General features: G+C 47.0%; 1 protein-coding gene across 2 annotated transcripts in view; it reads left to right on the forward strand.

Annotated features, from left to right (window-relative positions):
* Positions 1-17,301: 17,301 nt before the first annotated feature.
* The window catches only part of IL16 (interleukin 16), a 116,336-nt gene continuing 106,155 nt past the window's right edge, over positions 17,302-27,482 (forward strand). For both annotated transcript variants that reach the window (XR_004348445.1, XM_032622599.1), the window contains exon 1: positions 17,302-17,659. Coding sequence is in view for 1 of the 2 variants with exons in the window: in XM_032622599.1 (XP_032478490.1) it covers positions 17,620-17,659 (40 nt within the window). In the remaining variant the exon portion in view is untranslated. The remainder of the gene's footprint in view (positions 17,660-27,482) is intronic.

Below are 27,482 nucleotides of genomic sequence, written 5' to 3' on the forward strand. Positions count from 1 at the left end.
AGGGCCTCCCTCCCTAGTCCCACCGTATCTCAAGTTCACTTTGATGTGATTTCCCTCCAGGTCGTTTGGGTTGTAATTACCTGAGAGGTGAGTCCAGCTTGAATTGGGCAAAAGTATATTCCTCAACTTCCCTAAGTCATCAGGATCAAGGTATCAAGAGGGGATGTATCCCCTCTCCCTTCTTTTGCCAATCTCTCCTCCTGTCCGTTATCTTTTGGGGTCAGAGGTGAGGCTCCAGTTTCTCTACTTCCTCTGCATCGTACCTGCTCCCTCTTGGTCAGCATCTTAGGCCAGAGTCTCCCTCAGAGGGCAGAGGAATTTTCTCTCTATTATGGAAAAAACTAAGAAATTTTGCAACCAGACCTGCTTCCTGATAATCCAGGGGGAATGGGGATGAAAAACCTATTGGGAAATCCTTTTCTTGCAACAAATCTAGTTTATAGAACCACTGTGTGACTGGAGCTCCAAAAATCCCATGTGATGCATCAGAAGCTGAATCAGTAGCTTTGCCTTCCTGCTTTACTGGTCCCTATCTGTTTGCCTTTCCTTCCATCTCCAAGCACAGGTGTGTGCCTTAAGCTGTCTAGGAAAAGCACGGAAACAAATATGAAAGAGAAAAGCACATTAGTACATTTAAAATATTACTACTATCTAAATGCTACCATTAAATACATAGGACTGTGGGAGAACAGAAGAGGGAGGGACTCTAGGACGCTTTATGGGATTAGAAAGACTTCTCAAAGGAAAGGCTAACTCAGGAGAAGGAAGGGCCTGTACACTAGTGCATAATCTTGAAAGAGATTCTTGGAAGACCTATACAGAGAATGCAGATTTCAAATGATAAGGTCAGGTGAACTGTTAAGAACTGTTATCTCCCAAGCAACTGAGTTGACTTAAGTATTTGTAGTTTTCTTCTGATTACAAAGTAATAAATACTCATTGTGGAAAACTGAGGAAAATAAAATAAGTATCCCTAATTTTTAGTGTGCTCCCTTAACATATATATATATATTTCTTTTTTTAAATGGCCGTCACTTAATGTGAGGTTTTGTTTTTTTTTTTGCAGTACGCGGGCCTCTCACTGTTGTGGCCTCTCCCGTTGCGGAGCACAGGCTCCGGACGTGCAGGCTCAGTGGCCATGGCTCACGGGCCCAGCCACTCCGCGGCATGTGGGATCTTCCCGGACCGGGGCACGAACCCATGTCCCCTGCATCGGCAGGCGGACTCTCAACCATTGCGCCACCAGGGAAGACCCCTGTAACATATATTTTGTATGCCATAGATATGCTTCCAGACTCATCTCAGTCTTTATGTGAACAAGCAAGTGATGTGTTAAACCACTGAATTCGGGGGTTAATTTGTGACCATAATATACCCTAGCTTATTCTGACTTATTTGGAAATTGACAGTAGAAGTAAGGTGCCGCAGTAACAAAAACCTACAATACCTGGCATCGATACATTAGTTAGGTGACCAGCAGTGAGGAAACGGGAGTGGAGGAAACCACCAGCCCCTCTCACGCAGTGGTGAAATATTTGACTAGTCTCCTGTTATTCCTTGGAAGGCACATTTGGTCCCTAACGAACTTGTAGCTCCAGGAAAAGTGATTGGAACATAGAATGTTGGTAGTTGTGTTGGTTGTTACTGGCTCTGTTTAACAAGGTATTACAAGGCAGAGATGCACACAGAAAAGAATCGACTCCAAGAGTAATGAGAGGGAATGGAGCAAGGCCAGAAATGAAGGTTGGAAAAATTAACTGCCTCTAGATGATAGTCAGAAATGGGATTCAGAAAGACTTCTGAGTGGCCAAAGGCAAATTTAGGTTACAGGTGTGGTACCCAATGTGGTGTCCAGTTGGAATCAGGGCAGAAATCAAATTAAAGGTGTGGGTCTGGTACCTATTATTAAAATTTCACTCTGGTTATTATGTCTCAGAGTAAATAGAAGAAGGATGTAAACTTCACACTTGCTGCTATAGGTTGCCTTAAGGCAGCCACTGTTGTATTGAGTGAAAGAGGCTTGGGGATGTGAAATAAAGAAATAAAGAAATAAAGCAGATCTAGGAGCCAAGTCTTGAAAAAACAATGGGTGTGGTTCCTGGAAGATGAAACTGGAAACTGACTACTGAGTTTGAGAGTCATACTGCCAAAAAGAGAACGCTGGCCTTAAAAATCCTGTGATTATTTGAGACCTTTAACCCTCTAGCCACCCTGAAGCTCCAGCCATCTACAGGCAGCAAACAGGCTGAGAAAGCTATGCAGCCCCCAAGGAGGACATACTTTCCAAAGTCTACTTCAGATGTGGCCAAGGAGGCAATGGAAAATGAAGAACTTTCCAAAAGGGGTCCTTCAAGAGCAGTAAATAATTGCAGTGCCCTCCTGAGCGCAGAATAGAAGGCTAGTCAGGGAACACTCCCCCATCCTCAGGCTGGAAGTCTTCACAATGGCTGTCCAGTAGGATTTCAGAATGTCTGTGGACCAATGAGTACTGGGTTCTTCCCATTTTTCTCCTCTTTGAATGGGAATGCCATGGCAATTGAATACTAGGTGTGTAGAGGGCAGCTAAACTGACTTTTTAAATCAGCAGTTGGCAAACGCCACTGGTCAGATCCAACCTGCGGCTTGATTTTGTAAATAAAATCTGATTGGAACACAGCCATGGCCATTCATTTACAGATTGTCAGTGACAACGGTAGAGTTGAATACTCGCAACAGAGACCTTATGGCCCACAAGCCTAACATATTTACTCTCTGGTCCTTAAGAAAAAGTTTGCTGACCCCTGCTCTAGAAGGATGCTTCTCTGGACCGAGGGCAGGCACACCTGGCTCGATACAGGGACCACTGTGCATCTGCTGGAGATTCTGAGCTTTTGAGCTGCGGGCTGTGACTCAGTGGGACTGTGGGTCATCGTCTATGGATTGGGAGTGTTTCCTTGTGGGGGAAGGAGGGAGAAGAAGGATACTGGTGACCAGACTGTAGCCGAGACATTGAATGCTCACTGAATATCCTTGTGCTCTTTCTAGCTGCCCGCCAGTTGGGCACGGTCAGAGGGTAAGTTCTAGGCAATAGATCGTGAATGAAAATGACATGTGTCACGTCTGGCCTGAGGCACTGAAAAGCCCATGCGAAACAGGAGGGAAGGGGGCAGGGCACAACCTTTAAAAGAATGACATAGCCATAGTACATGATGAAAATACTGAGAACTAACTAGGTCCAAGAAGGTGGAAGATTTGACTTCCAGTGGACCTTGAGCCTCATTATACGCTCATTGTAATATATTAGCATAAGCTAAGTGACACACCCACCAGTGCCAGGACAGTTCTGAGGCCAACCATAAAAGGCCAAAAAGCGGGTGGTGGCCCAATTCCTGGGAATCCCCGCCCCTTCCCCCAAATAATTGGAATAATCCTCCCACTCATTAGCCTACGAAATTACCCAGCCCATAAAAGTTAACCACGCTGTATTTTGAAACCTCTTGCCTTCCAAAATGGCCCACCCTCTGTCTGTGGAGTGTTTCTCTCTAAATAAATCTGATTCTCACCTATCACTTCGTCTCTGATGAGGAAAGAACCTTGAATTCACTGGGAACCCGTGTATAAATCTCTATGCCATCTTTTATTTTTATTTTTTAAACATCTTTATTGGAGTATAATTGCTTTACAATGGTGTGTTAGTTTCTGCTTTATAACAAAGTGAATCAGCTATACATATACATATATCCCCATATCTCCTCCCTCTTGCGTCTCCCTCCCACCCTCCCTATCCCACCCCTCTAGGTGGTCACAAAGCACCGAGCTGATCTCCCTGTGCTATGCGGCTGCTTCCCACCATCTGTTTTACATTTGGTAGTGTATATATGTCAGTGCTGCTCTCTCACTTCGTCCCAGTTTCCCCTTACCCCCCACCCCCGTGTCCTCAAGTCCATTCTCTACGGTTGTGTCTTTATTCCTGTTCTGCCCCTAGATTCATCACAACCATTTTTTTTAGATTCCATATATATGTGTCTGTCAGCACACGATATTTGTTTTTCTCTTTCTGACTTACTTCATTCCGTATATAACTCAGCAATCCCACTCCTGGGCATATACCTTGAGAAAACCATAATTCAAAAAGAGTCCTGTACCACAGTGTTCACTGCAGCTCTATTTACAATAGCCAGGACACGGAAGCAACCTGAGTGTCCTTCGACGGATGAATGGATAAAGGTGCAGCACATCTGTGCCCTCTGGTCCTCTGTTCTGGAACTCTGCACGCGTCATGTTGAGATGGTGGAGACGAAGGAGACAGCCAGGGTCCACCCCCCACCCCGAGTCACCACTTGGAAAGTACTGCCTGGAGAGGGGCCTGAGTTGCATCAGATTTTGTGTTGATGAGAAATAAACTTCCGCTGGGGTTAAGATACTGAGAGCTGAGGACTGATTTTGCTATTGCAGCTGAAACCGTTATTCTTTAAAAAAATTTCTTTTTATTGAGGTGCAGTTGATGTACAACATTAGTTTCAGGTGCACAACATAAGGATTAAATATTTGCATATATTGTGAAATGATCACCACCATAAGTCTAGTTAACATCCAACAACAGACATAGTTACAGAATTGTTTTTCTTGTGTTGAGAACTTTTGAAATCTAGTCTTCGTAACTTTCAAATGTGCAAGGCAGTGTTATTAACCGTAACCACCACGCTGTACATTACATCCCCATGACTTATTTATAACTAGAATTTATACTTTTTGACTCGCTTCACTCATTTTGCTCCTCCTCCAGCCGCCCTGGCTGCCCACTTCTAGCAACCACTAATCTGTTCTCTGGAACTATGAGCTTGGGGGTTCTTTTGTGTTGTTGCTGTTTTTTCAGATTCCACATATAAGTGAAATCATACACTATTTGTCTTTCTCTGTCTGACTTATTTCACTTAGCATAATGCCCTCAAGGACCATCCATGTTGTCACAGATGGCAAGATTTCATTCTTTTTCATGGCTGAATAATATTCCAGTGTGTGTGTGTGTGTGGGGTGGGTGGGTGTGTGTGTATCTCAATGAAATGAAATACATATGTGTGTAATATAATATATATAAAAACATAGCATTTTCTTTTCTTTATCCATTCATCCATCGATGGGCACGTAGGTTGTTTCCATATCTTGGCTATTGAGAATAATGCTGCAGTGAACATAGGGGTGCATATATCTTTTCAAATTAGTGTTTCTGTTTTCTTTGGGTAAATACCCAGGAGTGGAATTGCTGGATCATATGGTAGTTCTATTTTTGATTTTTTGAGGAATCTCCATACTGTTTTCTACAGTGGCTGTACCAATTTACATTCTCACACATAGTGCACAAGTGTTCCCTTTTCTCCATATTCTCACCAACACTTGTCGCTTCTTGCCTTTTTGATACCAGCCATGCTAACAGGTGTGAGGTGATATCCTGTTGTGGTTTTGATTTGCATTTCCCTGATGATTAGTGATGTTGAGCACCTTTTCATATACTGAAACTGCTATTCTGTCTGATATAATATACATCACACCTATATAATATCGATAATTTAAATAAAATTGAGTTTATGCTTGTATTAATTATCATTCAACTATACAATTTTATATTTATATAATTAATAGCTTTCCATACTATGTAAAATAATCTTTGAAAGATGACTTTTAATAACTTCCTAATATTTCATTGTATTATCTCATTGCTAATGCACAGTGCTTAGGAAAGTATGGTGAGAAAGACAAGTTTCTGCATTGCGTGTAAAGGAGTAACTTCGTGCAATCTTTCTGAAATGCAATTTAACAACATGTTTATCTCCTGTGATCCATTAATTCTGTATCTGGAAACTTATCATCAGGAAATAATAAGAGAGGTGGACGAAAACGGATAAACAACGATTTTTGTTTTCACTTTATAATATCAAAGTTGGAAATAATCTAAACATTCGACAGTAACCAAAGAGTTACATAAATGACAATGCCTCTCCAGGCGTTGCCTGTTTGTTGATGTGGCTTGTTTAGCATCAGATGCTTTCAGCTCGAGACGCAACATAGATCTGATCTAATAACTGGCAGGTTGGATGCCGCTGCCTTTCACACTGTACCTATTCATTCCCTGCTGACTGCCTTGGATCAGGAATGGGGCTGGCCAAGGCTTGTCTCCTTTTCATTTCTTTGGCAACTGATGACTCTTGGCTGCAAAGATTCTTCAGATGGTCTCTTGGACATCAAACAGCGACAGCCCAACATTTGGTTACGTAAAGTGCAAATGAATCATGAACACGTGGATTATATTTCCGTTCAAATACACAGGGATTTCAATTTATGGGAAATAGACTGTGGGCTGCACAGATTAGCGCTAGGTTTGGGAAATTGGTCAAATCCCTGACCAGATCCTCAGTTTGGTTATGTCCATCTGTTCCCCCCACCAACTCCCCTCCTTAGCACCCTAGAAAGGACAGCTGTTTCGTTCCAGGGGATGCTAAAAGCTAGTCTTTCCTCCAAGAAAGATGGGAGGCCAACTTAATTTGCCAAAGGTTCCTGAAGTTTATTTCTTTTGTCCCAAAGCCAGCGAAGACTAAACAAAATACAAAATGGACCCTCCTTTCCCCTTGGCTTCTGTGTTGGAACTTTCTTAATTTTTATTTCTCTCTTTAGTTTCTTCTCGGCCTTGATGTTGCATGTCTCTTCCATTGCTGATCCCTTAAATGTTGGAATTTCCCAAGGCTTCCTCCTGAGCCCGTCGTTCTTACTGTATTTTCTAGGTTATTTTAAACCTGAATCCTTGGCTTTGACTACTTTCTCTACACCTATGATGCTCGGATTTCTATCCCCAACCCAGATCTCTCTCCTGACCCCTGATTCCTGCATCCATAATGCCCACCAGGCATCTCTACTCTCTGTAGCCAACAGATGTCCAAATTGCTCTCATCCTTTTCCCCCTCGTTCCAGCCATTCTCTCTGTCTTCACTATTCTAGTAACCGGAAGTGCTATTCAATCACCAATGCCGTGATATGATTAGTGCAGAAAACTTTGAATCCTCACTGTATGTCAGCCACTGAGTTAGATAAGGGGACGCAAAGATGATTAAGACCTAGTCCTTGCCCTTAACCTACTCATAACCTCGTGGGGTAGGTGGACATATAAATGAATAATTATAATTATATATATACATGTATCTATTATTTTTCAAATTCTTTTCCCAATTAGGTTGTTAACAGAATATTGAGCAGAGTTCCCTGTGCTGTACAGGAGGTCCTTGCTGGTTATCTACTTTATATATAGCAGTGTGTACATGTCAATCCCAAACTCCCTATCTATCCCACCCCCGCACCCTTGCCCCCTGGTAACCATAAGTTCGTTCTCAGAGGAGCGTTAGGTAGAGAGTATAACAATTTGATTTCTGCGGCTGTGGGAGAGTATGAATTTGAAGAGAGTAAGACAGAGGAGGGTGGAGAAGTTGAGATGCTAGAATTATCTGGGCTACATGTATGAGAGTCCAATCCAGGGAGCGTTTGAGAGATGTTTGGAATGTACACTGGCAGGACTTGAATTGAGAGTAGAGATAAGGAAAAGGAGCCAGGGATGGCTTGTAGATCTGGCTTGGGTGATGGGGAATCTGCTAATGGTGCCAGGAGAGAAAACACAGACGGTTGCACAAACATTCTCCATATGCTGGATCATAATTCCTGAACCTCTCCTGTTTCATGTCTCCGTACCACGGTGCGTGCTGGTTCCGCTGGTGCAGACGGGCTCAGCATCCTGACTCACCTGAACTCACCTGGTGAGAGTCAGCTTATTGGTCCAGAGCCTCTCCAACCTGGCTCTGCGTGGTCTCTGCCCTATTCTGTGCCCCCACGTCTCCCAGGACTAGGCTTTATCCCCGAACCCACCCCACGGCAGTGTACCTGTCTCGGTCCCCGCCATCACTCTCCATCAGACAGCCCCTGAGGACGGCAGCTTGGCACCCATCCAGTGGCTGCTTGCCGGATGCTGACTGCGTCTTGGGGAGATATGAAAGCCGCTCTTTCTGGTTATCAGGTTAAAACTCAAAGCGTCAGCAAGATGAAAACAGCATGGAGGGCATCTGAGCTTTGATTTTATGACTGCTGCTCTGGCGTGGGCTCAGGGAGGTTTGCCGCACGGTGGTGACCATCTGATGGTGTGACCTGGGGCTGTAGCGACTTCTTTGGGCCCTATCTGCCTGTTCGGTGAATAGGAAGTTTCACCTGTGCGAGTGGTTGGCCGACCCTTTGGAGGCAGAGTCCACTGACCGTGGAGTGTGGGCTCAGGCCGTTCAGAGACCCACGTGGGAGGAGAAGGGCGGGTGGAAACGAGGAGTAGCTGTATGAACAGCACGACGGCAACAAGAGGCCACAGCGAGGGGAGCCCAGATATGGGCCCTTCCCTTGTCTCCTTAGCTGCAAATGGAATTCTCGCAGAGGACGAGCACAGCAAATGATTAAGGTGTTGAGGACACAGGGTGGGGTAGTCAGGCTAGAGCAGTGGAAGGAAGAGGAGAGGGGACAATTGGCCCTAGAGGAGCAGTGTGCTGGGTCCACCGCAGACAGCGCACGCTTGGAGACAACCACCGAGAGGCAGGGGGACCGATGGCCTCCCTGGTAGTTCTCCTGACTGTGCGGCCAGTGTAGGGGGAAGGCGGTGTGACGTGGCCTGAGAGGAGTTGGGAGGGCGCCTTGGAGGGACTGAGACTGCCTTTGAGGTGACGCTTAATGCCACCTCCTCCATGAAGTCTAGTCTAGTACGTTGTTATCACTGGGGCTCCTGTCCCGCCTTGAGCTCACTCCAGACCCTTAAGCCAGTCCAGTCTGCCCCCGCACTGTGTCCTCAGCTCCCGATGTCCTCCCACTCTGTGTTTTGGACACTGGCCTGGGGTCTGGTCTTGGCAACTTGGCTCTTGGGCTAAGCTTGAAAGAAAGCTCTGGCCTTTGGTGCCAACTCTCTGTACTTCAGACTGCCTTGGAGGGGACCCCTGGCCTTGGGTGGAGGCTGGGGCTCTTTTGGGTTGGCGTCCATCCAAGCACATCCAGTTCCCCCTGGAGATGTGGGATTCAGACAGTGGTCCTTTGTCTCCCTGGCTTAGCACTCTGTCAGCCTCCATCTCAGCATCCCCACTGAGCCACGGCCTCCCCCAGGTCTCCCCAGCTGGACCACTGAGTAATTTCTCCACTGCAAGACTAAACTCGCTAGACCTTCCAAACGGTGGGCTTATTACCTATCCACCCCCTCAAGGGAGAGCAAAGACATGACACCTCTGGGCTTACCATGGGGCTTTCATGTTGGTTCTGGTTCCCAAGTCATTCCTATGTCTCCCTCCTCCCCACTCACTGGGTCCCCTATTGCTTCCTGCATCCCTGCCTGGGCTGGTACTGGAGCGACTGTCCTTCTTGCTCCCTGTGCTACAGCAGACCGCCTGGCTGAAGCTCACTGGTCTGTCAGCCAGCCAGAGAGTGGCCGCTAGTATCTGTGGATAACTTGTTAGTTTCTTCCCTACCTTCTTGTCTAGGTTGGAGGAGATAATCAAGCTTTGATGAAGCATTCTGCAATGTGATGCTGACCACGCCTGCCTTAAGGACCTACTGTACAGCACAGGGAACTCTGCTCAATATTACGTAACAACCTCAATGGGAAAAGAATTTGAAAAAGAAGAGATACATGTATACGTATAACTGAATCCCTTTGTTGTACACCTGAAACGATCACAACATTGTTAATCAACTCTACTCCAATATAAAATAAAAAGTTAAAAAAAGAAAAAGAGCTTTAACAAACAGAAAAGGGAAAAAAAGAGGTCACAAATGCAACGTGACTACTACAGTGCCTGACACAGAGTGAAGACTCAGGAAGTGGTCGCTGTCATCACCACCACCATCACCATCCTCACCATCATCATCTCTGTCATCACCACCATCCTCCTCCTCCTTGTTGTTCATCACAATTACTTGCATATAATCTCTCCATTTCCCACTGTCCAGGCCCAGTCTAGGTGATCATACCATCACATGGAACTCAATCAGGGCAGCTGGCAGCCAGTGTCTTGAAGTGAAGGGTCTGCTCCCAGAGCAGAGTAAGCATGCTGCATACCCAGAGAGAGAAAGAAGATGAGCTGTAGTCCAGGGAGTGAAGCCAGGGGCCCTGAAGCTTGGGGGTCACTGAGTTCAGTCCATCCACGGTCAGTCTTGAGTTGGGGAGGGACTACAAAGAAAGAGCAGGACGGGAACCACAGGGGGCAGAGCTGTGGGGAGGGAGACAGGAGCAGGAACAGGTGGAGGGTGGCCGCTGAGAAGATGATGATGTCCTACCAAGAGGTGGCTTGGGTCAGACCTGTGAGGACGGAAGAGGGTGCTGCTGAGAGCAGGCATATGAGCTACCTGTGCTGGTACCCCCGCAGCCTGGTGTCCGAATCAGCACAGGTGCCTTGGAAATCCTGGCTGCCTTGAACTGACTACCTGATGCCAGGTATCATTGTGAGTTTCTTCCTTGTGGCCTGTGCTTGTTTCTCAGTTGCTCTTGGGGGCTCATATAGAGTCAACTTAATATTTGTGGAATTTTGTGTATCGGCTGTGGGTAAACAGTGATACATATGTATGTGTGCGTGTGTATATGTAACACACACACACACGCACACACACACACACACACACTGCAAAACCTTTGCAATAAGATAGGAAAAGTCCTCCAGAATAAAGCCTTTATACCTCTGGGTCTGCAGAAAATATTTTATGATAAATTAAAAATATAAGACGAGATAAGATATTTACAGGTGTGCTTTCACAAGGACCAAGTGTGTGAAAGATTGCGAAAGCAAGTTCTATCCATCTCTGTGATTGCTGGGATGTCTCCCTGCTTGGGGAACTCCTGTGGACAAAGGAGACCGACCAGGGCATCAGTGGGCTTCTCTAGATCATCTTAGTGTACAGTAGACTGGTCACTAAGGGGTGGTTGAATGGGATCCTGGGGGCAGAGGAGTGGTGGGCATGGGTGGCCTGAGGACTCTCACATTTCTCTGATCCTCTGTCCTTGAGCCAGTCCTTTCTGCTCTAGGTCTCAGTATCTCCACGTGTGTGATGAGGGGGTTTCTTTAGGACTGCTGTTTTCCAGATGTGATCATCAGAGCTCTAGCGGGCTGCTGAAGAGCCGTAAAGGGGGAGGCTGGGGGCCAGGATCACCCTGCCTTCAACCAGAGCAACTGATGTTGCTCTGATCTGCTTTATCTACTGATGTTCCATGTAAGATGTTTGAAAAAAGGGATCTGGTCCTCCTAAAATGTGGATTAGCTCCTCCCCAAGCCCTTCCACCTCTGACTTTCATGGTTCCATGACTATCCCAGCCAAGGCTTGGAGTGGGTACTAAAGATCACTGCCTTCCCATCTGGGGAAATGAGGGATTGGTCCTTTTCACTGGTGCAGTTATCTATTTAGTTCTTGACTGCGAAACTGTAATAGGTGTATTTCTTTTTAAAAATATTTTATTGAAGTATAGATGATTTGCAATGTTGTGTTAATTTCTGCTGTACAGCAAAGCGATTCAGTTATACATATATATGTGTGTGTGTGTATATATATTCTTTTCCATTATGGTTTATCACAGGATATTGAATATAGTTCCCTGTGCTATACAGTAGGACCTTGTTTTTTATCCATCCTATATATACTAGTTTGCATCTGCTAATCTCAAACTCCCAATCCTTCCCTCTCCCACCCCTTCTCCCTCTTGGTAACCACAGGTCTGTTCTCTGTGTCTGTGAGTCTGTTTTTTTCTCGTAGATGTGTTTATTTGTGTCGTGTTTTAGATTCCACATATAAGTGATATCATATGGTATTTGTCTTTCTCTTTCTGACTTACTTCGCTTAGTATGATAAACGCTAGGTCCATCCACGTTGCTGCAGATGGCATGATTTCATTCTTCTCTATGGCTGAGTAATATTCCACTGTATATGTATATACCACATCTTCTTTATTCATGTGGTAGGCACATTTCTGACCTTTACATGAGAATACCGGGCACCTCACCTCCATCGTTTCTTAGTTCTGTGACCCCAGGCAAGCCTCTCAACTTCTCTGAGCATCCACTTCCACCTCTGTAAAAGGTGGGAGAGCAATGAGGATTATAGGATGCTATATCCGATAGGGTAGTTCTTTCTAATCTGAGAATGAGTGTGGACTGTCATTGTTAGGGGCTTAATAGTTAAGCAGGCTCTGTGGTTTCCAGCTCTGTCACAGGTGACCTGATGGAATTTCAGCACTTTTTTCCTGAAATTTTTGATCACCCAGTCTCCCAGTTTAGTCTGTATGTTTGCTCTTCTTTGAATGTTGTAGGAGGTTCAGTATGCCCTTAAAATGAACGTTTAAAAATTATAAAGCATTGTAAATATCAGAAATTGTCACAATAAGCCATCTCTATAATTTTCTGAGTGCAAAAGTAAAATTTAAAGGCAATAAACATTTTAAAGTGAATGGGTTGGTTGAACAAGAAAATTGATTTTTATGTGCATTTACCATCCACAGGGGTAAAGGCATTTGGGTCAATGATTACACATGAGATTGAAAAATAGTTTACTGGCTTTCACTGAGCCACCCCAAGCTCCCTTGGGGTCACTGTCATGCAGGCTGTCACATGTCCCTCCATGCAGTGTGGCAGCCCCATCTGTGGTCACGTGTGGAGACAGTGCTGACCTCATCTGAGGATAGAACAGGCCACTTGCTGCTCTGGCCCTGGTAGAGAATGAAGAGGCAAAGCCTTAGAGGTTTGTGACCTTGGGGTGATGCCGGCAGACAATGGCTCAGCTCGTCCTTCGGTGTTAAATGTGACTTGACAATTTCAGCAGGGAACCCAGATGCCCAGGCAAAGGGGAACGGGAGGATGAGGGCTGTGGAAGGTGGTCCCTGGGCTGCTGCAGGCCACGAATCCATTATGCAATAGGGCTTGGGGGAGCTGGACTTGGTTTGGGCTGTTCCCCTTTGGGAAGCGGCCCATGCTGGAACCTGGTGGAGGCAGTAGCGTGTGGCTTGGAAGAATGGAGCAGGGACAGGCCACAGGTCAGTCTTCAAACTAGAGGCCCCTAAATTTGATGGAGTATACAGTCAAGGGTAGGCTCCAGGTCCAGCAGAGAGTGGACAGGCCAGTCAACAGAAGCAAGAGGAAGGCTTGACAGACCCGGCCAATACATGGGGTCTGGGAAGACGCAGGGCTCATCCAGGCATAGCAGATCCTGCATCCACAGCAGTGAGCATCCTCGTGGGCTCACCAGCCCAGCTCTCTGAGCCTCCAACAACCTGGCTGCCTGGTCAGAATTGGCTCAGGACGGGGTAGGGCTTACTTTGTAACTGGAGGTGTCTTTGTCTATAACCCTGAGGGGCTGGGGGACACAGGGAACAGCAAGGGAAGGCGACCCTATCCTCTGAAGTAAGCGTGATCCAGAGGGCTTATTAAAAGTCTGTGTGTGTGGCGGAGGTGGACGGCAAAGGGCAAAGGCCTAGGGTCCTAGTACGGGGTCACTGCAGGTAGAGGCAGAGGCAGAGACCAAGAGGAGGACAGAGAGCTGGAAACGGGGGGGTGAGGTGCCATCTTTCCCCAGGTGATTTGACCAGTAGGAGATAGGACCCCCGCATTCTTTGGTGCAGACCCTAGGCAACAAAAAGATATCCTCTCAGTCACCTTATGCAGGGGAAGGATACCAAGGACAAGCCTTTATTTATGGGAAGAGGCCTTCACAAATGTGAGACCCCTCCATTATATTCCCTTATACTTTGTGGTTATATCTGAGATTGTGCCATTTGACCCCCTCTTCATTCGCTTGGGTTGGGGGTACCTTCTGAGAGTAAGGAGCTGTAAATATATATATATATATATATATATATATATATATAAAATATATAAATATATATGTTCCTTTTGGAAAAATAAATTAGAAAAGAAATGAAAAGCACTCATAATTTTTCTCACTAGCCAGAGATAACCTCTATTTACATCTTGGCATCTACTAATAGACTATTTTCAGACAAAAGTCATGTATAAACATGCAGTCTTCCTTATTCCTCTGTTGTTGAACTTAACTCTTAACCCCCCATGTCTGTGGATGATGGAAGATTAATTTTGCCAATCCAAAGTAAATTTAGTCATTCCTGGTTTACTCCTGATTTTACTCAGGTCTCCTCTGGGTACCTACTCAGCCAGTTGAGGGTCTCCCTGCCTGGTTTCTACATGATATGGTGGCGCTGGGGAAGGTGCACACGGTCCTTGGTCCCCTCGCTGAGACATTCACGGTAGAGGGAACCAGCCAGCCTCTCCTTTGTCCGAGAGGTTCCATCGCCACCATGTTGGCTGCCGAGGTATCTGGTTCTCTCATCACAGAGGTCACCCTGCTTCCTCCACACCCAACTGTGCAGAACTCCTGGGTCAGCTGGGGCATTCAGGCATTCTGGGTACCTCTTCAAGACACAGGGAACTTTCAGCTACACTCTCTCCTACCCAACCCTCCACCCTCCCATGGGAGACTCAGGGGATTGTCCCAGGATTTTGGTCTAACTCTCCCAGGTGGACATTTCGACTCCGAGTTGGCTCAGGACACTCAAAGGAGGCTTTTTCCTCCCAGTATTTCAGATAGAAAGTGGGACACAGGTCTCTGTGCTAGGTCTTGTCCCCAGTGTGTACTACGTGTGTGTCTCAGGGCCAACCAGGAAGGGGCAGAAGTGAGGGGCTCCTTCCCAGGCCCCAACCTGCAGTCTTTGAAACTCATCCTCTCTTCAGTTGGGCAGACTTTTATCTCCTTTTAAATAAGAAAATAGCTTCTCTTATATCTTCATACGTTTTCCCCAAATCTGTGGGTTTATGGTATAAATTTTGTGCTTTGTATCCTCCAGGCTTTGCTCTTTGTAATCAAAACCAAGCTTCTGGCATCAAACAAAATAAAAACAACTCCAAATGTGTTAGCGTCCTATTGCTGCTGTAACCAATCAACACAAAATTAGGAGCTTAAAACAATACAAAGTATCTTATGTAGTTCTGGAGGTCAAAAGTCCAAAATGGGTCTCCCTGGACTAAAATCAAAAGTGTTGGCAGAGTTAACATTCCTTTCTGGAGACTGGAGGGGAGAATCCTTTCCCTTGCCTTTTCTAGCTTCTGGAGGCCGCCTACATCCTTGGCTTGTAGCCCCCTTCTCCATCATCAAAGACAGCAGTGTAGCTTCTTCAAGACTCTCTCTAACTCTGACCTCCTCCTCTGCCTCCCTCTCCCACTTTTAAGGACGCTTGTGATTTTATTGGGCCCACCTGGACAATCCGGGATAATCCCTTTATTTTAAACTCATCTGATTAGTAACCTTAATTCCATCTGCAACCTTAATTCCCACTTGCCTGTAACATAACAAGTTCACAGGTCCGTGAGAACAGCCTGTGGACACCTTTGGAGGGACAATTACTCTGCTTACCAGTCAAATAATAACTCCTTTGTCAAAGGCTTAATTCATATGATCAAAAGCTATGACTTTCAAAAGTATAGTTTTTGTTATTGATTTAACAAAATCTACTTAGGAGTTCCAAAGCCAATGACTTGCCTTAAAAAAACAATTTTTTTAAATTTAAAAATGTTTCTATCATCCTATAGGTGATACAGATTGGAAGCTATTACTGTTCGTTGACCTGTGGGGACAACATAATGGATATTGGAAAGCTCAGTGGATGTTGGGAAGCTCATGAAGAAAAAAGAAATCCCTCAATTTTAGGTCTCCAAATTTAATCTTGTTTCATGTATATGGATCATACTACACGACCTGTGTTTGTAACCTGATTTAAGTCACTTGAAAATGTAAAGCAGATATCTTTCTATGGCAATAAATCTTACTTTATTACATCATTTTAATTTCTGCAAAGTATTCCCTATTTATCTAGCCGGCTTCCCATTGTTGCTGTTACTGGGTATCACTAGAATGCAAGGCCCGTTTCTGGCCCTTATTGTTCTGCATGCGTAGTATAGCTGCAGCGTCCTGCAGGTTCATGACCTAGACAGTTAGGTGGTTATTCAAAGCAAGGTAGAGCGGGCAGCAGAGAAGTGCCAGCTCTGGGTCCCAACCCTCATCTGGGGTAAGGATGACTCTCGGGGAGCTGTTCTGACTCCAGGTGCTGATAGCAGAGGTTTTCCTGGCACCCTGCAGCACTGCCCTGAGAAATGATTATTTAAGGAATGTGAGGGGTGAGGAGGTGGGGGAGGGGTAGAGTGGTCACAGTGACCTGGAGGTGCTTTGATCAAGTGACGGTGATCCGAGACTATGAATGGTGAGAGTGACATTGGTCAGGGGGCCAGAGGCAGCCATGGCAGGGGTCCATCCCTAGAAGACCTGGGCCACTTGGCAGGGGACAGGTAACCCAGGAACTGGACCAGGCTCTGTCACGCTTGCTTCCCTGGTGACTTTTTCCCTCTCCATCAAACAGAGCAACCTTTCCCTTCAGTCTGCTCTCACATTGCTGCGTCCCGAAAACCGTCACATTTTTCTGCAGCTTTCAGCTCTGAGTCTTTGCCCACTTATTGTATATTCTTTTGGTCTTTTTGGTGGGGGAATCCAAGGATTTATTTAACCCAGCAATCAAACTGGTCATTTAAAATAATAGTACATCTTGTCCAAGTCTAAAAATAAATCCCCCTGGTATGGGAAGGCTAGCAAGGGGAAGTTGGGTAGAGCAGGCTGCAAACGTTTTATAGCCCAGTTACCCAGTGGGCTTGAGCCCACTTTTCTTTCATCCCTCCTTGTCCTGACATGGGCGGGAGTCAGAGCGCCTTCTGTTTGCCTTGATTAGAGTCAGCCTCCACCTTCCCCCAAGCCCAACTGCCCTTCTCAGGACACAGGCTGCATTCACCATGCCTCGCTCTGCCCCAGCCCTTTGCAGATTTTATGAAAGGCGTTTTCACTTGGATTAAACAGGCACTGTGTTTGTGTGCGGCGTGTGTAAAGGAGAAAATGAATCACTTCGACTTTGGGCAAAGGACTGGAGGTGTTGTGTTTGTCCTTCGCAATTACATAAACACACCAGAACCCATTAAAAAGAAAAAAAGATGTAGGGTGGGGAGGGGGAAAGCCGCGTTGAGGGCTTGGGATGATCTAACAAGTTTAGCACATTTCCCATACGTTCGATCTCAGAAAGCGTGTTCTGCCCGCTCACGACAGACTCCGAGGCCAAGGGAAAGTTTGAGGTTTTACATTTCTGTTTGTGGTACCGGAAAAGGCTTATGATCTGAGGGCTTGATTCAGTGAAATAACATCGCCTTCTACACATTTGCTTCGCAAGGAGGGCAGGAGTTGGAAGCGACCGTTTTGAGATGTTAAAGATTTGCTGGCAGAGGGAAAGGGATTTTTTTCCCTCCCTCCCTGCCGAGGAAAAACAGTTCTAACGAGGAGTTACTTTGTAATTTTAACTCCCATTCAAATACTCCCAGCCCTAGAAGCTGCCGTTGATCCCCCGCGACTTCTTCTTCTTTTTTTTTTTTTTTTAACATCTTTATTAGAGTATAATTGCTTTACAATGGTGTGTTAGTTTCTGCTTTATAACAAAGTGAATCAGTTATACTGAGAAGGGACTGGTCACGGTGCTCCCTCATCCCTGGAGCCCCCGTCATGAGTTTGCAGAAGAGACTCTTCCCTGGAAGGGAGAACGGTGAGTGAGGCTGCTTCTCGGGGGCTTCACGGGGAGGTGGGGATGGAGGGTCTGACATTCTTTTTTGGACACCGAGGGGTGGAAACCTAGGGAAGCATAATTTTGATTATGCCGTGTGGTGTGGTGTGTGTGGTGTGTGTGTGTGTGTGTGTCTGTGTGTGTGCACGTGTGTGGTGCAGCGGGACACAGTCCCTCCCAGTCTGTCTGCGTTGTCCTCACAGAGGCTGGCTGAATGCTCACTAGGCTGCTTGGTGGAGGGGTGAGAGATGGATGTATCACAGGACCCCCAAGGGGGATGAGAGTGAGCCCTGGCCAGGGCAGCTGCTTTCTACCTGCCTATTCTCCCTCTGTGAGTGGTCCTGGCAACGCTCAGGGGGTGGGGATATCAATATCTAAATGCTCAAAGCTGTCAGGGTCCCCATGGCTGGGCTCCGCTTCTAGCAGGATGCAGAACAGAAGGGGGAGCTGCTCAGCACCTGGGGGAGACGGGGGAGCAGGTCTCTGGAGCAGGGGGCCCCCTGAGCCTCATGGATCTGAGCCCTGGGAGGGGCGCCAGGTACCCCGGCCGGACTCCCTGCCTTGCTGCAGGTACAGCCCCGTGGATCAGATCATTTCTTATGACAACCTCCTTCTTTTGCTCCAGAAGCATAAACAAACAGACATCAGGGAAAAGGATTTTAACCCCTCAGCCTAGCTTTTAAAGTCAACACTTGGCAAAACTTCAGCTCTGTCGTAACTTTGGCATAAGAGAATAAACACGTGGTTTTCTTTAAAAAGGAGAGCAAGGCGAGTCAAAGGCACATTCTGACTTTTTCTGCTCCAGGAAGATATGATAGAGACGGCTAGAACACTGGGATCCGTTTGGTTAGGTTCTGTTAAAGAATTCTCTGAATTCTGAAGAAAGGCAGTGGGGCACAGGGGCCCAGAACCCGGGCTGTGGGGACGGAATCTTGGCTCTGAGATGAACAGGCTAGTTGGTGTGGGGAAAGGTATTTAACCTCGCTATGGCTCAGCTTCCTCCTCTGCAAAACAGGGGTCATAAATTCCTACCACACAGGACTATAGAAGCCGTAAATGAGATGAAGCTTGTGAAATGGCATGAGCAGCATCTGTGCGATACAGAGAATGTTTCAACCCCCAAAGCAGCTGCTCCCCTGTTCCCCTGTCGTGACACAGGAACCCTCACAGAGCACCCAGCCCTTGGGGGTGAAAGAAGGAGTTCTCAAGGGTCCCAAGTGGCCATGGCCTCCCTCTCTTGGCAGAAGGTGGGCCAAACTTCAGAGATAAAGTACAGGATGCATTTTCTTACACTGGGGACTGGACTTCACCTGGTATTTAGTAGGTACTTGATGTTTGCTGAAACCATTTTATTCATTTTTATTTCCATGGGGTCCTACCACTTCCTGTCCCTGGCTGCATCACCATCTTTGGTTGGGTTTCCCTGGTGCGTGTAGGAAGTTCACTGGAGAGTGTCCCTGGGCACCTGGGAGGGGTGAGGGAAGCAGAACTGGACAGAGGGAGGAGCTGGGCTGCTCCAACACAAACCTCAGCCAATCCAGCCGATCCCATGGGGCTTTGTACCCTTGCAATGGCCCATCACTGCATGTGGGCTGCCCTGGGGAGAGACTGCTGCCTTCAGCTGAGGGTAAGTCCTGGAGAGAGGTTCCGCTCTGAGCTGTCCCAGGAAACCTGTGTGCCAGCTGTGGGAACGAGTACTCAGTCCTGGGACAACAACCCACAGCATCACTCCTCGTCGGTGATCAAGTCCCTTCTTTCCTCTGAGTTCAGCAGCTGGAAGGTTGGGGGTTCAATGCACGGACACCTGTTCAGTTACGTTCTTACACAGCATTGTGACCTTGGATAAGCTCCTTCCCGTATCCAGGACCACTGTCGCTGTCTGTAAGGTGGATGGAAGGTGTTAAGGAGAGATGGTCTCTAAGAACCTTTCCAGCGCTGCCTTTCCCCACGTGCAGATTCTAAGCATGTGACAGGGTGGTTGGTTGTACCCCCAGCAATAGTTGCGTCACGTGATCTCCTCCCCAGGTGCCTCCGTTCCTTCCAGCAGAAAATGGAATCAAGATATACCTGGGGGCCCTTGTGAGTCCCCATGGCCAGCTGTCAGCAGGGAGGGGCCGGGCCTGTGAGATGCAGAGGGAGGGTCTGTGTCGGGCTGGAGGGCAGGCGGTGGGGTTTGAGGAGAATTCTGCTGTATGCTTTCTCCCACCTCACCCCTGCTCTTCTCCCCAAAACAAAGTAAAACCACTTTGGACGCTGCCATCCATCTTTTTCTTTCTTTCTTTCTTTCTTTTTTGCGGTATGCGGGCCTCTCACTGTTGTGGCCTCTCCCATTGCGGAGCACAGGCTCCGGACGCGCAGGCTCAGCGGTCATGGCTCACGGGCCCAGCCGCTCTGTGGCATGTGGGATCTTCCCGGACCGGGGCACGAACCCGTGTCCCCTGCATCGTTAGGCGGACTTTCAACCACTGCGCCACCAGGGAAGCCCTGCCCTCCACCTTTAATGGTAAGGAGGTATATAATGTTGCCTGAGACAGGCATGGATGTAGCTGGCTTTATTTTATTGCCTTTCCCACCCCACCACAGATTTTCTATTTAGTTTTCAACCTACAAAGAGTGAAGTCACTATCTCAAACACTTGGAATTCATTCTCAACAGATTATTTATTTAGAGCAGTCTGTGCTTCAGGCATCGTTCTGGGCTCTGATGATCTGATGGGAGACTTGAGATAAACAATCATACAAGCATCAATATATGACAAGAGGGTTGGTTTTTTTTTTTTTGGAGTATAGTTGCTTTACAGTGTTGTGTTAGTTTCTGCTGTACAACAAAGTAAATCAGCTATACATATACATATATCCCCTTCTTTTGTGGATTTCCTTCCCATTTAGGTCACCACAGAGCATTGAGTAGAGATCCCTGTGCTATACAGTAGGTTCTCCTTAGTTATCTATTTTATACATAGTAGTGTATACATATCAGTCCCAATCTCCCAATCCATCCCACCCCCACTTTCCCCCCTTGGTGTCCATACGTTTGTTCTCTACGTCTGTGTTTCTATTTCTGCTTTGCAAATAAGTTCATCTGTACCATTTTTCTAGATTCCACACACATATGCATTAATTTACAATATCTGTTTTTCTCTTTTTGACTGATTTCACGCTGTATGACAGACCAAAGAGGGTTAGTTGCAATGAGAGGCTCTACCAAGGGAACCGGCCTAGTCTAGTGGTCAGGGCGGGCCTCCCTGAGGAGGTGCCCTTTGAGCTGTGTGCAGGTGTGTGGGAGCGAGGTCAGGTGCAGAGGTAGGGAAGCAAGCTCTAGGTAAAGAGAACAGCATGCCGAAGAATAAGGATGAGAAAAGAGAACTGTCTCAAATCTTACGAGCTTAACTTTGTCACTGTGAGCTCTGTAAGCATCCTTCCATCCAGTCTGTTTTCCTTGCAGAATCTTTTAAAAAATCATCCTGGTGACTTGTTAGCTCAGGGGAAAAGAGATTTTGCTGGTGAGGCCAGGTCTCAACAGCCCTCTCTCCGTGTGTCAGCCGGTTCTCTCTGTTCCCCACATCTGGTGGCCAACCCCCCCGAGGGTGCCTCCTGGAAATCTCTCTGCAAATACTAGCACCTCCCTCCACCTGGGCGCTTTTAGCACCAGGCGCTGATTTAGGACCCTGATGGGCACTGACTCACTGCATCTTCCCCCCACAACCCTATGAGGCCAATGCCTTGTCTTTATCGTATAGGTAAGCAAAAATGAGGCCTGGGGAGCTTATCCACATGGTGAGTGGCGGGACTGAGATTTGAACCCAGGGCAGGTCTGTTTCATTCTAAAGCTTGAGTTCTTAGCATGTGGCTGAAAAATAGCAATAGTGATCCTGAGGTACGTACAGGCTGATTCCTGTGCTGACGTTTCCACTTGGGGTTAGGGTTCTCAGTTCCTGCAAAGTTTTCAGAACCATCACCATTATGGTCCCCACATTATGGACCCTTTAGATTTCTTTCAGTGGTATTTTTTCCAAAATCTTATTAAAAACGTTCAAACATACAGGAGGGTGGAAAGAACTGTAGTCAACAAGCACATACCCACTATCTAGCTTCCACAAGTAACACTTCATTTGCCTTCTCACGTGACCCTCCGCCCCTCTATCCATCCACCCATGCATGCATCTTATTTTTTGAATACATTTCCAAATAAGTTTCAGGCACTACTGCACTCCACTTCTAAACAGTTCAACATGTATGTAATTAAATCAAGTTCAGGATTTGTCTGCTCTTCTCCTTTTAGGTAAAATTTACACACAGTGAAATGTACATATCTTTTGTGTACCATTTGATTAATTTTGACAAATAGATACACCTGTGTAAGACAAACTCTTAGCATGGTGGGAACATTATTCTCACCCCAGAGAGCTCTTCCATTCCCCTTCTCAGTTGCTTTCAGTTTTTCCTAATAATATATAACATGTCACTAGATTTAAGGGCCTGATTTAATAAAGTACAGAACCTGCTTTGTCCTGCCTTGGCCGTGAGGGCAGAACCCTTGGTGGTAAAGGCCCCCAAGTCTGTTGGGGAGGCCTCACAATGGGTTCAAGTGCAGAGTTTGGCTGGGGTTTTGGGAGAAGGGGACAGCACCAAGCAGAAGGTTTTGGGGGGCTGAGGGGAAGCAGATATAGTTAGTGGTGCAGACTGGGCACGGGCTTAGGTTGGGGCTCTGGGGTCTGTCAGTGGGTTTAGGCACAGGCCAGGATGGAGGAGATGGGGCAGGTGCCCTTTCATGGGAACTGGACCCTTGGGTGGCGGGGAGAGCCATGCCGAGGCTCTGTATATACTCGTGTGTCCTAGGGCCTCACAGGGGGATCCCCACGGGGTCAGGGTGATAGGGACCAAGCTGTTTTCACTGGGGCTGCCTTCTATTTCCTGATGCAGTCCAGACGGGTCCAGGAATTGGAGGCAGTACGTGCATCTGTCGCTGGGAAAATGGACACAGAAGCAACCAAGATGGGTACCATGCAGTGTAGGGCGGATACGTTTCGAGTGTCTGAACAGCTGTGATGGAATGAGATGGCAATGGAGAGGGTCCGGACGCAGGGACTTCCGGCTCCGGCACCCTGCATGCTGTCCTTCCCACTGTGGATGGCGTCTGGGGCATCGCGGGCGGAGTGCGGTTGAAGGAAGGCAGCGCTGATGCTTGTGGAAACACCACCGCACGTCAGGCAGCGACAGCATTCTTATTGAAGTCTTATAATCACACATTACAAAGGAGACATCTGCAGCTCAGAAGGGGGCGTGGCTTCTCCCAGGTCACACAGCCAGTCCGCAGCAGCCTCGTGGTAAGGGCTCAGACCTCTGGACTCCTGGACCAGCGCTCTTCCTGCACAGACCCGGCAGTGGTGCGCATATGCATCCCTGGGCATATGCATCCCGTCTGTCTCTACGTCTATATTATATCTGCGGCTATGCATCTGACCACAAAGATCCCTCTCTCCTTCCTTCCTCCTGCCTTTTTGCCCTGTTTCTTTTCTTCTTCTCATCTCTTCCTCTAACAGGTATTTAACATCCACTTTGTGCCAAGGACTGTGTAGGGCAAGAGAGAGAGAGAGAGAGAGAGAGAGAGAGAGAGGAGACACAGTCCCTCGCATCAAGGATCTCACAGTTAGCGGTTAAGACCCAGATGAGAGAGCTTTGAGTGTACAGAAGGACAGCTCCTTTTTCCATTCATCTGTTGATGGACATTTAGGTTGCTTCCATGTTCTGGCTATATGTGGTACATATATACAATGGAATATTACTCAACCATGAAAAGGGACGAAATTGGGTCATTTGTAGAGATGTAAATGGACCTAGAGAGTGTCATACAGAGTGAAGTAAGTCAGAAAGAGAAAAACAAATATTGTATATTAACGCATATATGTGGAATCTAGAAAAATGGTACAGATGATCTTATTTGCAAAGCAGAAATAGAGGCATAGAGAACAAACACATGGATACCAAGGAGGAACGTGGGGTGTGGGAGGAATTGGGAGATTGGGATCGACACATATACACTCTTGATACCATGTATAAAGTAGATAACTAATGAGGACCTACTGCATAGCACTAGGAACTCTACTCAATGCACTGTGGTGACCTAAATGGGAAGGAAATCAAAAAAGAGGGGATATGTGTATACGTATGGCTGAGTCACTTTGCTGTACAGTAGAAACTAACACAACATTGTAAAGCAACTATACTCCAATAAAAATTAATTATAAAAAATTGCATTCTCCTCTCAACTGCCCCCACCCCCCGCCAAAAGAAGGGCAGCTCCTAATCCCATCAGTGAGTTGGGAGGGAGGTGTCAGGGAAGACTTCCTGGAGGAGATGACTCTGAGCCAAACCTTGAAAAACACAGCAGAGCTGGCCGGGAAGCAGGGGTTCTGGGAGTTAGAAAGCGCAGTGTGTGCCGAGGCGCGGAGGTGGGAGAAGGCACGAAGAGTCTGGAGGAACTTCAAGCCAAGGGAGACAGTCTGCGACCTCGGGCAGGGACTGAAAATTTTTACTTATTGAATCAGTCATGTCACGACAATAACAAATGAAGAAGAGAAAGCAGGGATTTCTTCAAATTTAAAAATGTTGCTTTCTGATGCAAGGCAGGAAGCAGCATTCCTCAGATAATTGTGTGGGCAGAAGGACTGCAGGAGGGGGACGGGCAGCCTCCCCGGCTGGACAGGCTTGCTCCACCTCGGCTCGTCCCCTGTCCTGTGTGAACACGCTCTGGAGGGGGCCGGGCCCCCCCGGCTGGGGGACCTCTGGCATCCTGTGAGAGCCAGAAAAGACGGGGCACTTGATTGTCTCTACAACCTTGGACCGAACACACGGTTCCTGCCAAAATCTTACTGAGTGGAAACATCCCCAGCGCCTTCTCCTCCCCCTGGGTGTGTCATTCATTAATACCTGGCCTTTTCTTGTGGCCTGGTGAAGGGGAAGCATGCTGTGCAAACCGTCCTGATCTTGGCCTTGAAAAAGCACCGCCCAGACACCAATCCTTCCCTCCTGGTTTGGTGTTTAACCCTTTCTCAACCTCCCACCCATGTGACTGCACGACCGGGGATGGGTAGGGATTTCCAGATCGCTCAACTCGGTACAGTTTATTTATTCAACGTTTATTCCAAGGGCCAGGATTGCCTGGACTTTGTTGTCAGATAACCTTGGGTTCAAAGGCTGGCTCCGTGCCTTGGGAAAACTGTTTTCTCCCCTCCTCGTCTGGAAAATAGGGATAACGAATGGCACCAACCCTACGATTAGAGTTGGGAGATAGATGCTGTGTTGTCGGTACTTAGTGCAGTGTCTGGCTCACAGCAAGTGCTGCACGGATGACAGTTGTTACTATTATTATTATCGTTACTATTTTTGTCCGCAGCACGCAGCAGGAGGGATTTCAGTTCCCCGGCCAGAGGTCGAACCTGTGTCCCCTGCGGTGGAAGCTCAGAGTCTCTCCAGTGGGCTGCCAGGGAAGTCCCAGTTGTTCCTATTATTCGTCAGTCAAGGTTCTGTATCTCCAAGTGTTTTTCTTCATCCCACAGCTATGAATTAAACCAAGTGACTCTGCTTGGCCAATCCAAACGGTTATTGGTGCTCTCAGAAATGAACTCTTTTCCCTTGCAGAGAACATTCTCACTCTGTCCCCATCAGTGACCTTGAGAGACTAGGAGAGAGGGTGTGAATATGTTTTTGAAGTTCCATGTAAATCTGAGCCTAATCACACAAATTAGATGAAGAAAATGTCTGCCAGAGCTCTCTGTAAACGCTAAAATACAAACGAGCACAGAAGCTCGTTACATGGCACTAGTCATTTATCTATTCATTCGGTTTGCGGTTGATTCATTCAGTAAGTGTTTACTGAGCCCTTCTAGACCAGGCGTGTCGTAGGGCTGGAGACCCTGCAGTGAACAAAGCTGGTGAATTCCTGTTTGGGGTGCTTGACTGTCCATGGGGACTACAAGACACCTTCAGATGGTGATGAGTTCTATGAAGAAAAGGAGACAAGATGGGGAGTAGCCGGGGCCCAGTGTAGACGGGGTGGAGAGGAAAGGCCACATTTAGGATATCAAGGCAGGAAGGAGACAGCCATAGGAAGATCTGGAAGTGGGAAATTCCTGGAAGAGGAAACAGCTTGGACAAAAGCCTTAGAGTGACATGGTCTTGGCTTGTTCAGGAAAGGGGAGACTAAGAGCCGCAAGGCCATGTAAGTCTTTCCGGACGTGGTAAAGAATTTGGACTTAAGCAATGCAAAGCCTTGGGGAGGAGTAATGTGTGGGCCCCAGGGCTTTTAAGGGCAGTGGTACACTACTCGGCATGACACCATAATGGTAGATACATGATGTTAAGCATTTGTCAAAGCCCATAGAATATGCAACCCGGAGAGCGAACCCTGATGTAACCTGTGGAATTTAGTTAATCACAATGTCTCAGTATTGATTTACCAATGGTAAGAATGTGCCACATTAAGGCAGGATGTTAATAATAGGAGAGACCGTGAGTGGAGCATACGGGAACACTCTGTACTATTTTTCTGTAAACTTAACACTGCTCTAAAAAAAAACAATCCTTTTTTTTTTCTTTCTTCTTTTTTTTTTTTTTGTGGTACACGGGCCTCTCACTGGTGCAGCCTCTCCCGTTGCGGAGCACAGGCTCCGAATGCACAGGCTCAGCGGCCATGGCTCACGGGCCCAGCCGCTCCACGGAAAGTGGGATCTTCCCGGACCGGGGCACGAACCCATGTCCCCTGCATCGGCAGGCGGACTCTCAACCACTGTGCCACCAGGGAAGCCCTCTTTTTTTATGTTTTTACTGTTTGATAATTTATGAAACATTTTTAGATACTTTATTACATTTTTGCAATATACTTGCTATGTTATTACATTTTTACAATATCTGTGTTGAAAACAACATTAATGAAGAAATCCATGGATAATCGAAATTATTTTCATAGAAACTTGAACCATTTCCCTAAAGAAGTAGATACAAGAATAATTATCAGAGGGTGATGTTTTAATTCATTTAAAGCACACATTGAGCTGTGACAGATGCATGAAGGTGCCAAGGTGAGGGAGACATTTGCCCAAACCCTCAATCTCCTTGGTGTCTTGTATTCCAAAACCAAAACAAAAGCATGTGGTTACTTCTAACAGCAAAAGTTTGTAGAGCTGTTCACAGGGGCTCCCTCTCCTGTTGTCTCCTTCCCTCTAACACCCTGCGGTGGGAGTTTTTTGTTATTTTTTACTTTTTATTTTTTGGCCGCGTTGGGTCTTCGTTGCTGCGCGCGGGCTTTCTCTAGTTGTGGTGAGTGGTGGCTACTCTTCGTTGCGGTGCATGGGCTTCTCATTGTGGTGTTTTCTCTTGTTGCGGAGCGTGGGCCATAGGTGCTCGGCTTCAGTAGCTGTGGCATGCGGGCTCTAGAGTGCAGGCTCAGTAGTTGGGGCGCATGGGCTTAGTTGCTCCGTGGCATGTGGGATCTTCCCAGACCAGGGATCGAACCCATGTCCCCTGCATTGGCAGGAGGATCCTTAACCACTGTGCCACCAGGAAAGTCCCGTGGTGGGAGTTTTTAATTCCATTTGGCAGATGAGTAAACCAAAGTTGAGACGTGACCAAGATCCCATAGGAAGACCTTGTCTGAGTTTGGCATGTAGCTCGGGCGGGCCCCATTTCTCACCCAGGTGGGGCTCTCCCAGCTGCATCTTCCCCCCTTTCTTCAGGCACAAAATGAGCTCGCCTATGGAGACTGTCAGGGTGCAGAGGGAAGACTCCTTTTTCTGGAAGAGGTCCTG

Source organism: Phocoena sinus, chromosome 2 (assembly GCF_008692025.1).
Source record: "Phocoena sinus isolate mPhoSin1 chromosome 2, mPhoSin1.pri, whole genome shotgun sequence".
Classification (NCBI taxonomy): Eukaryota; Metazoa; Chordata; class Mammalia; order Artiodactyla; family Phocoenidae; genus Phocoena; species Phocoena sinus.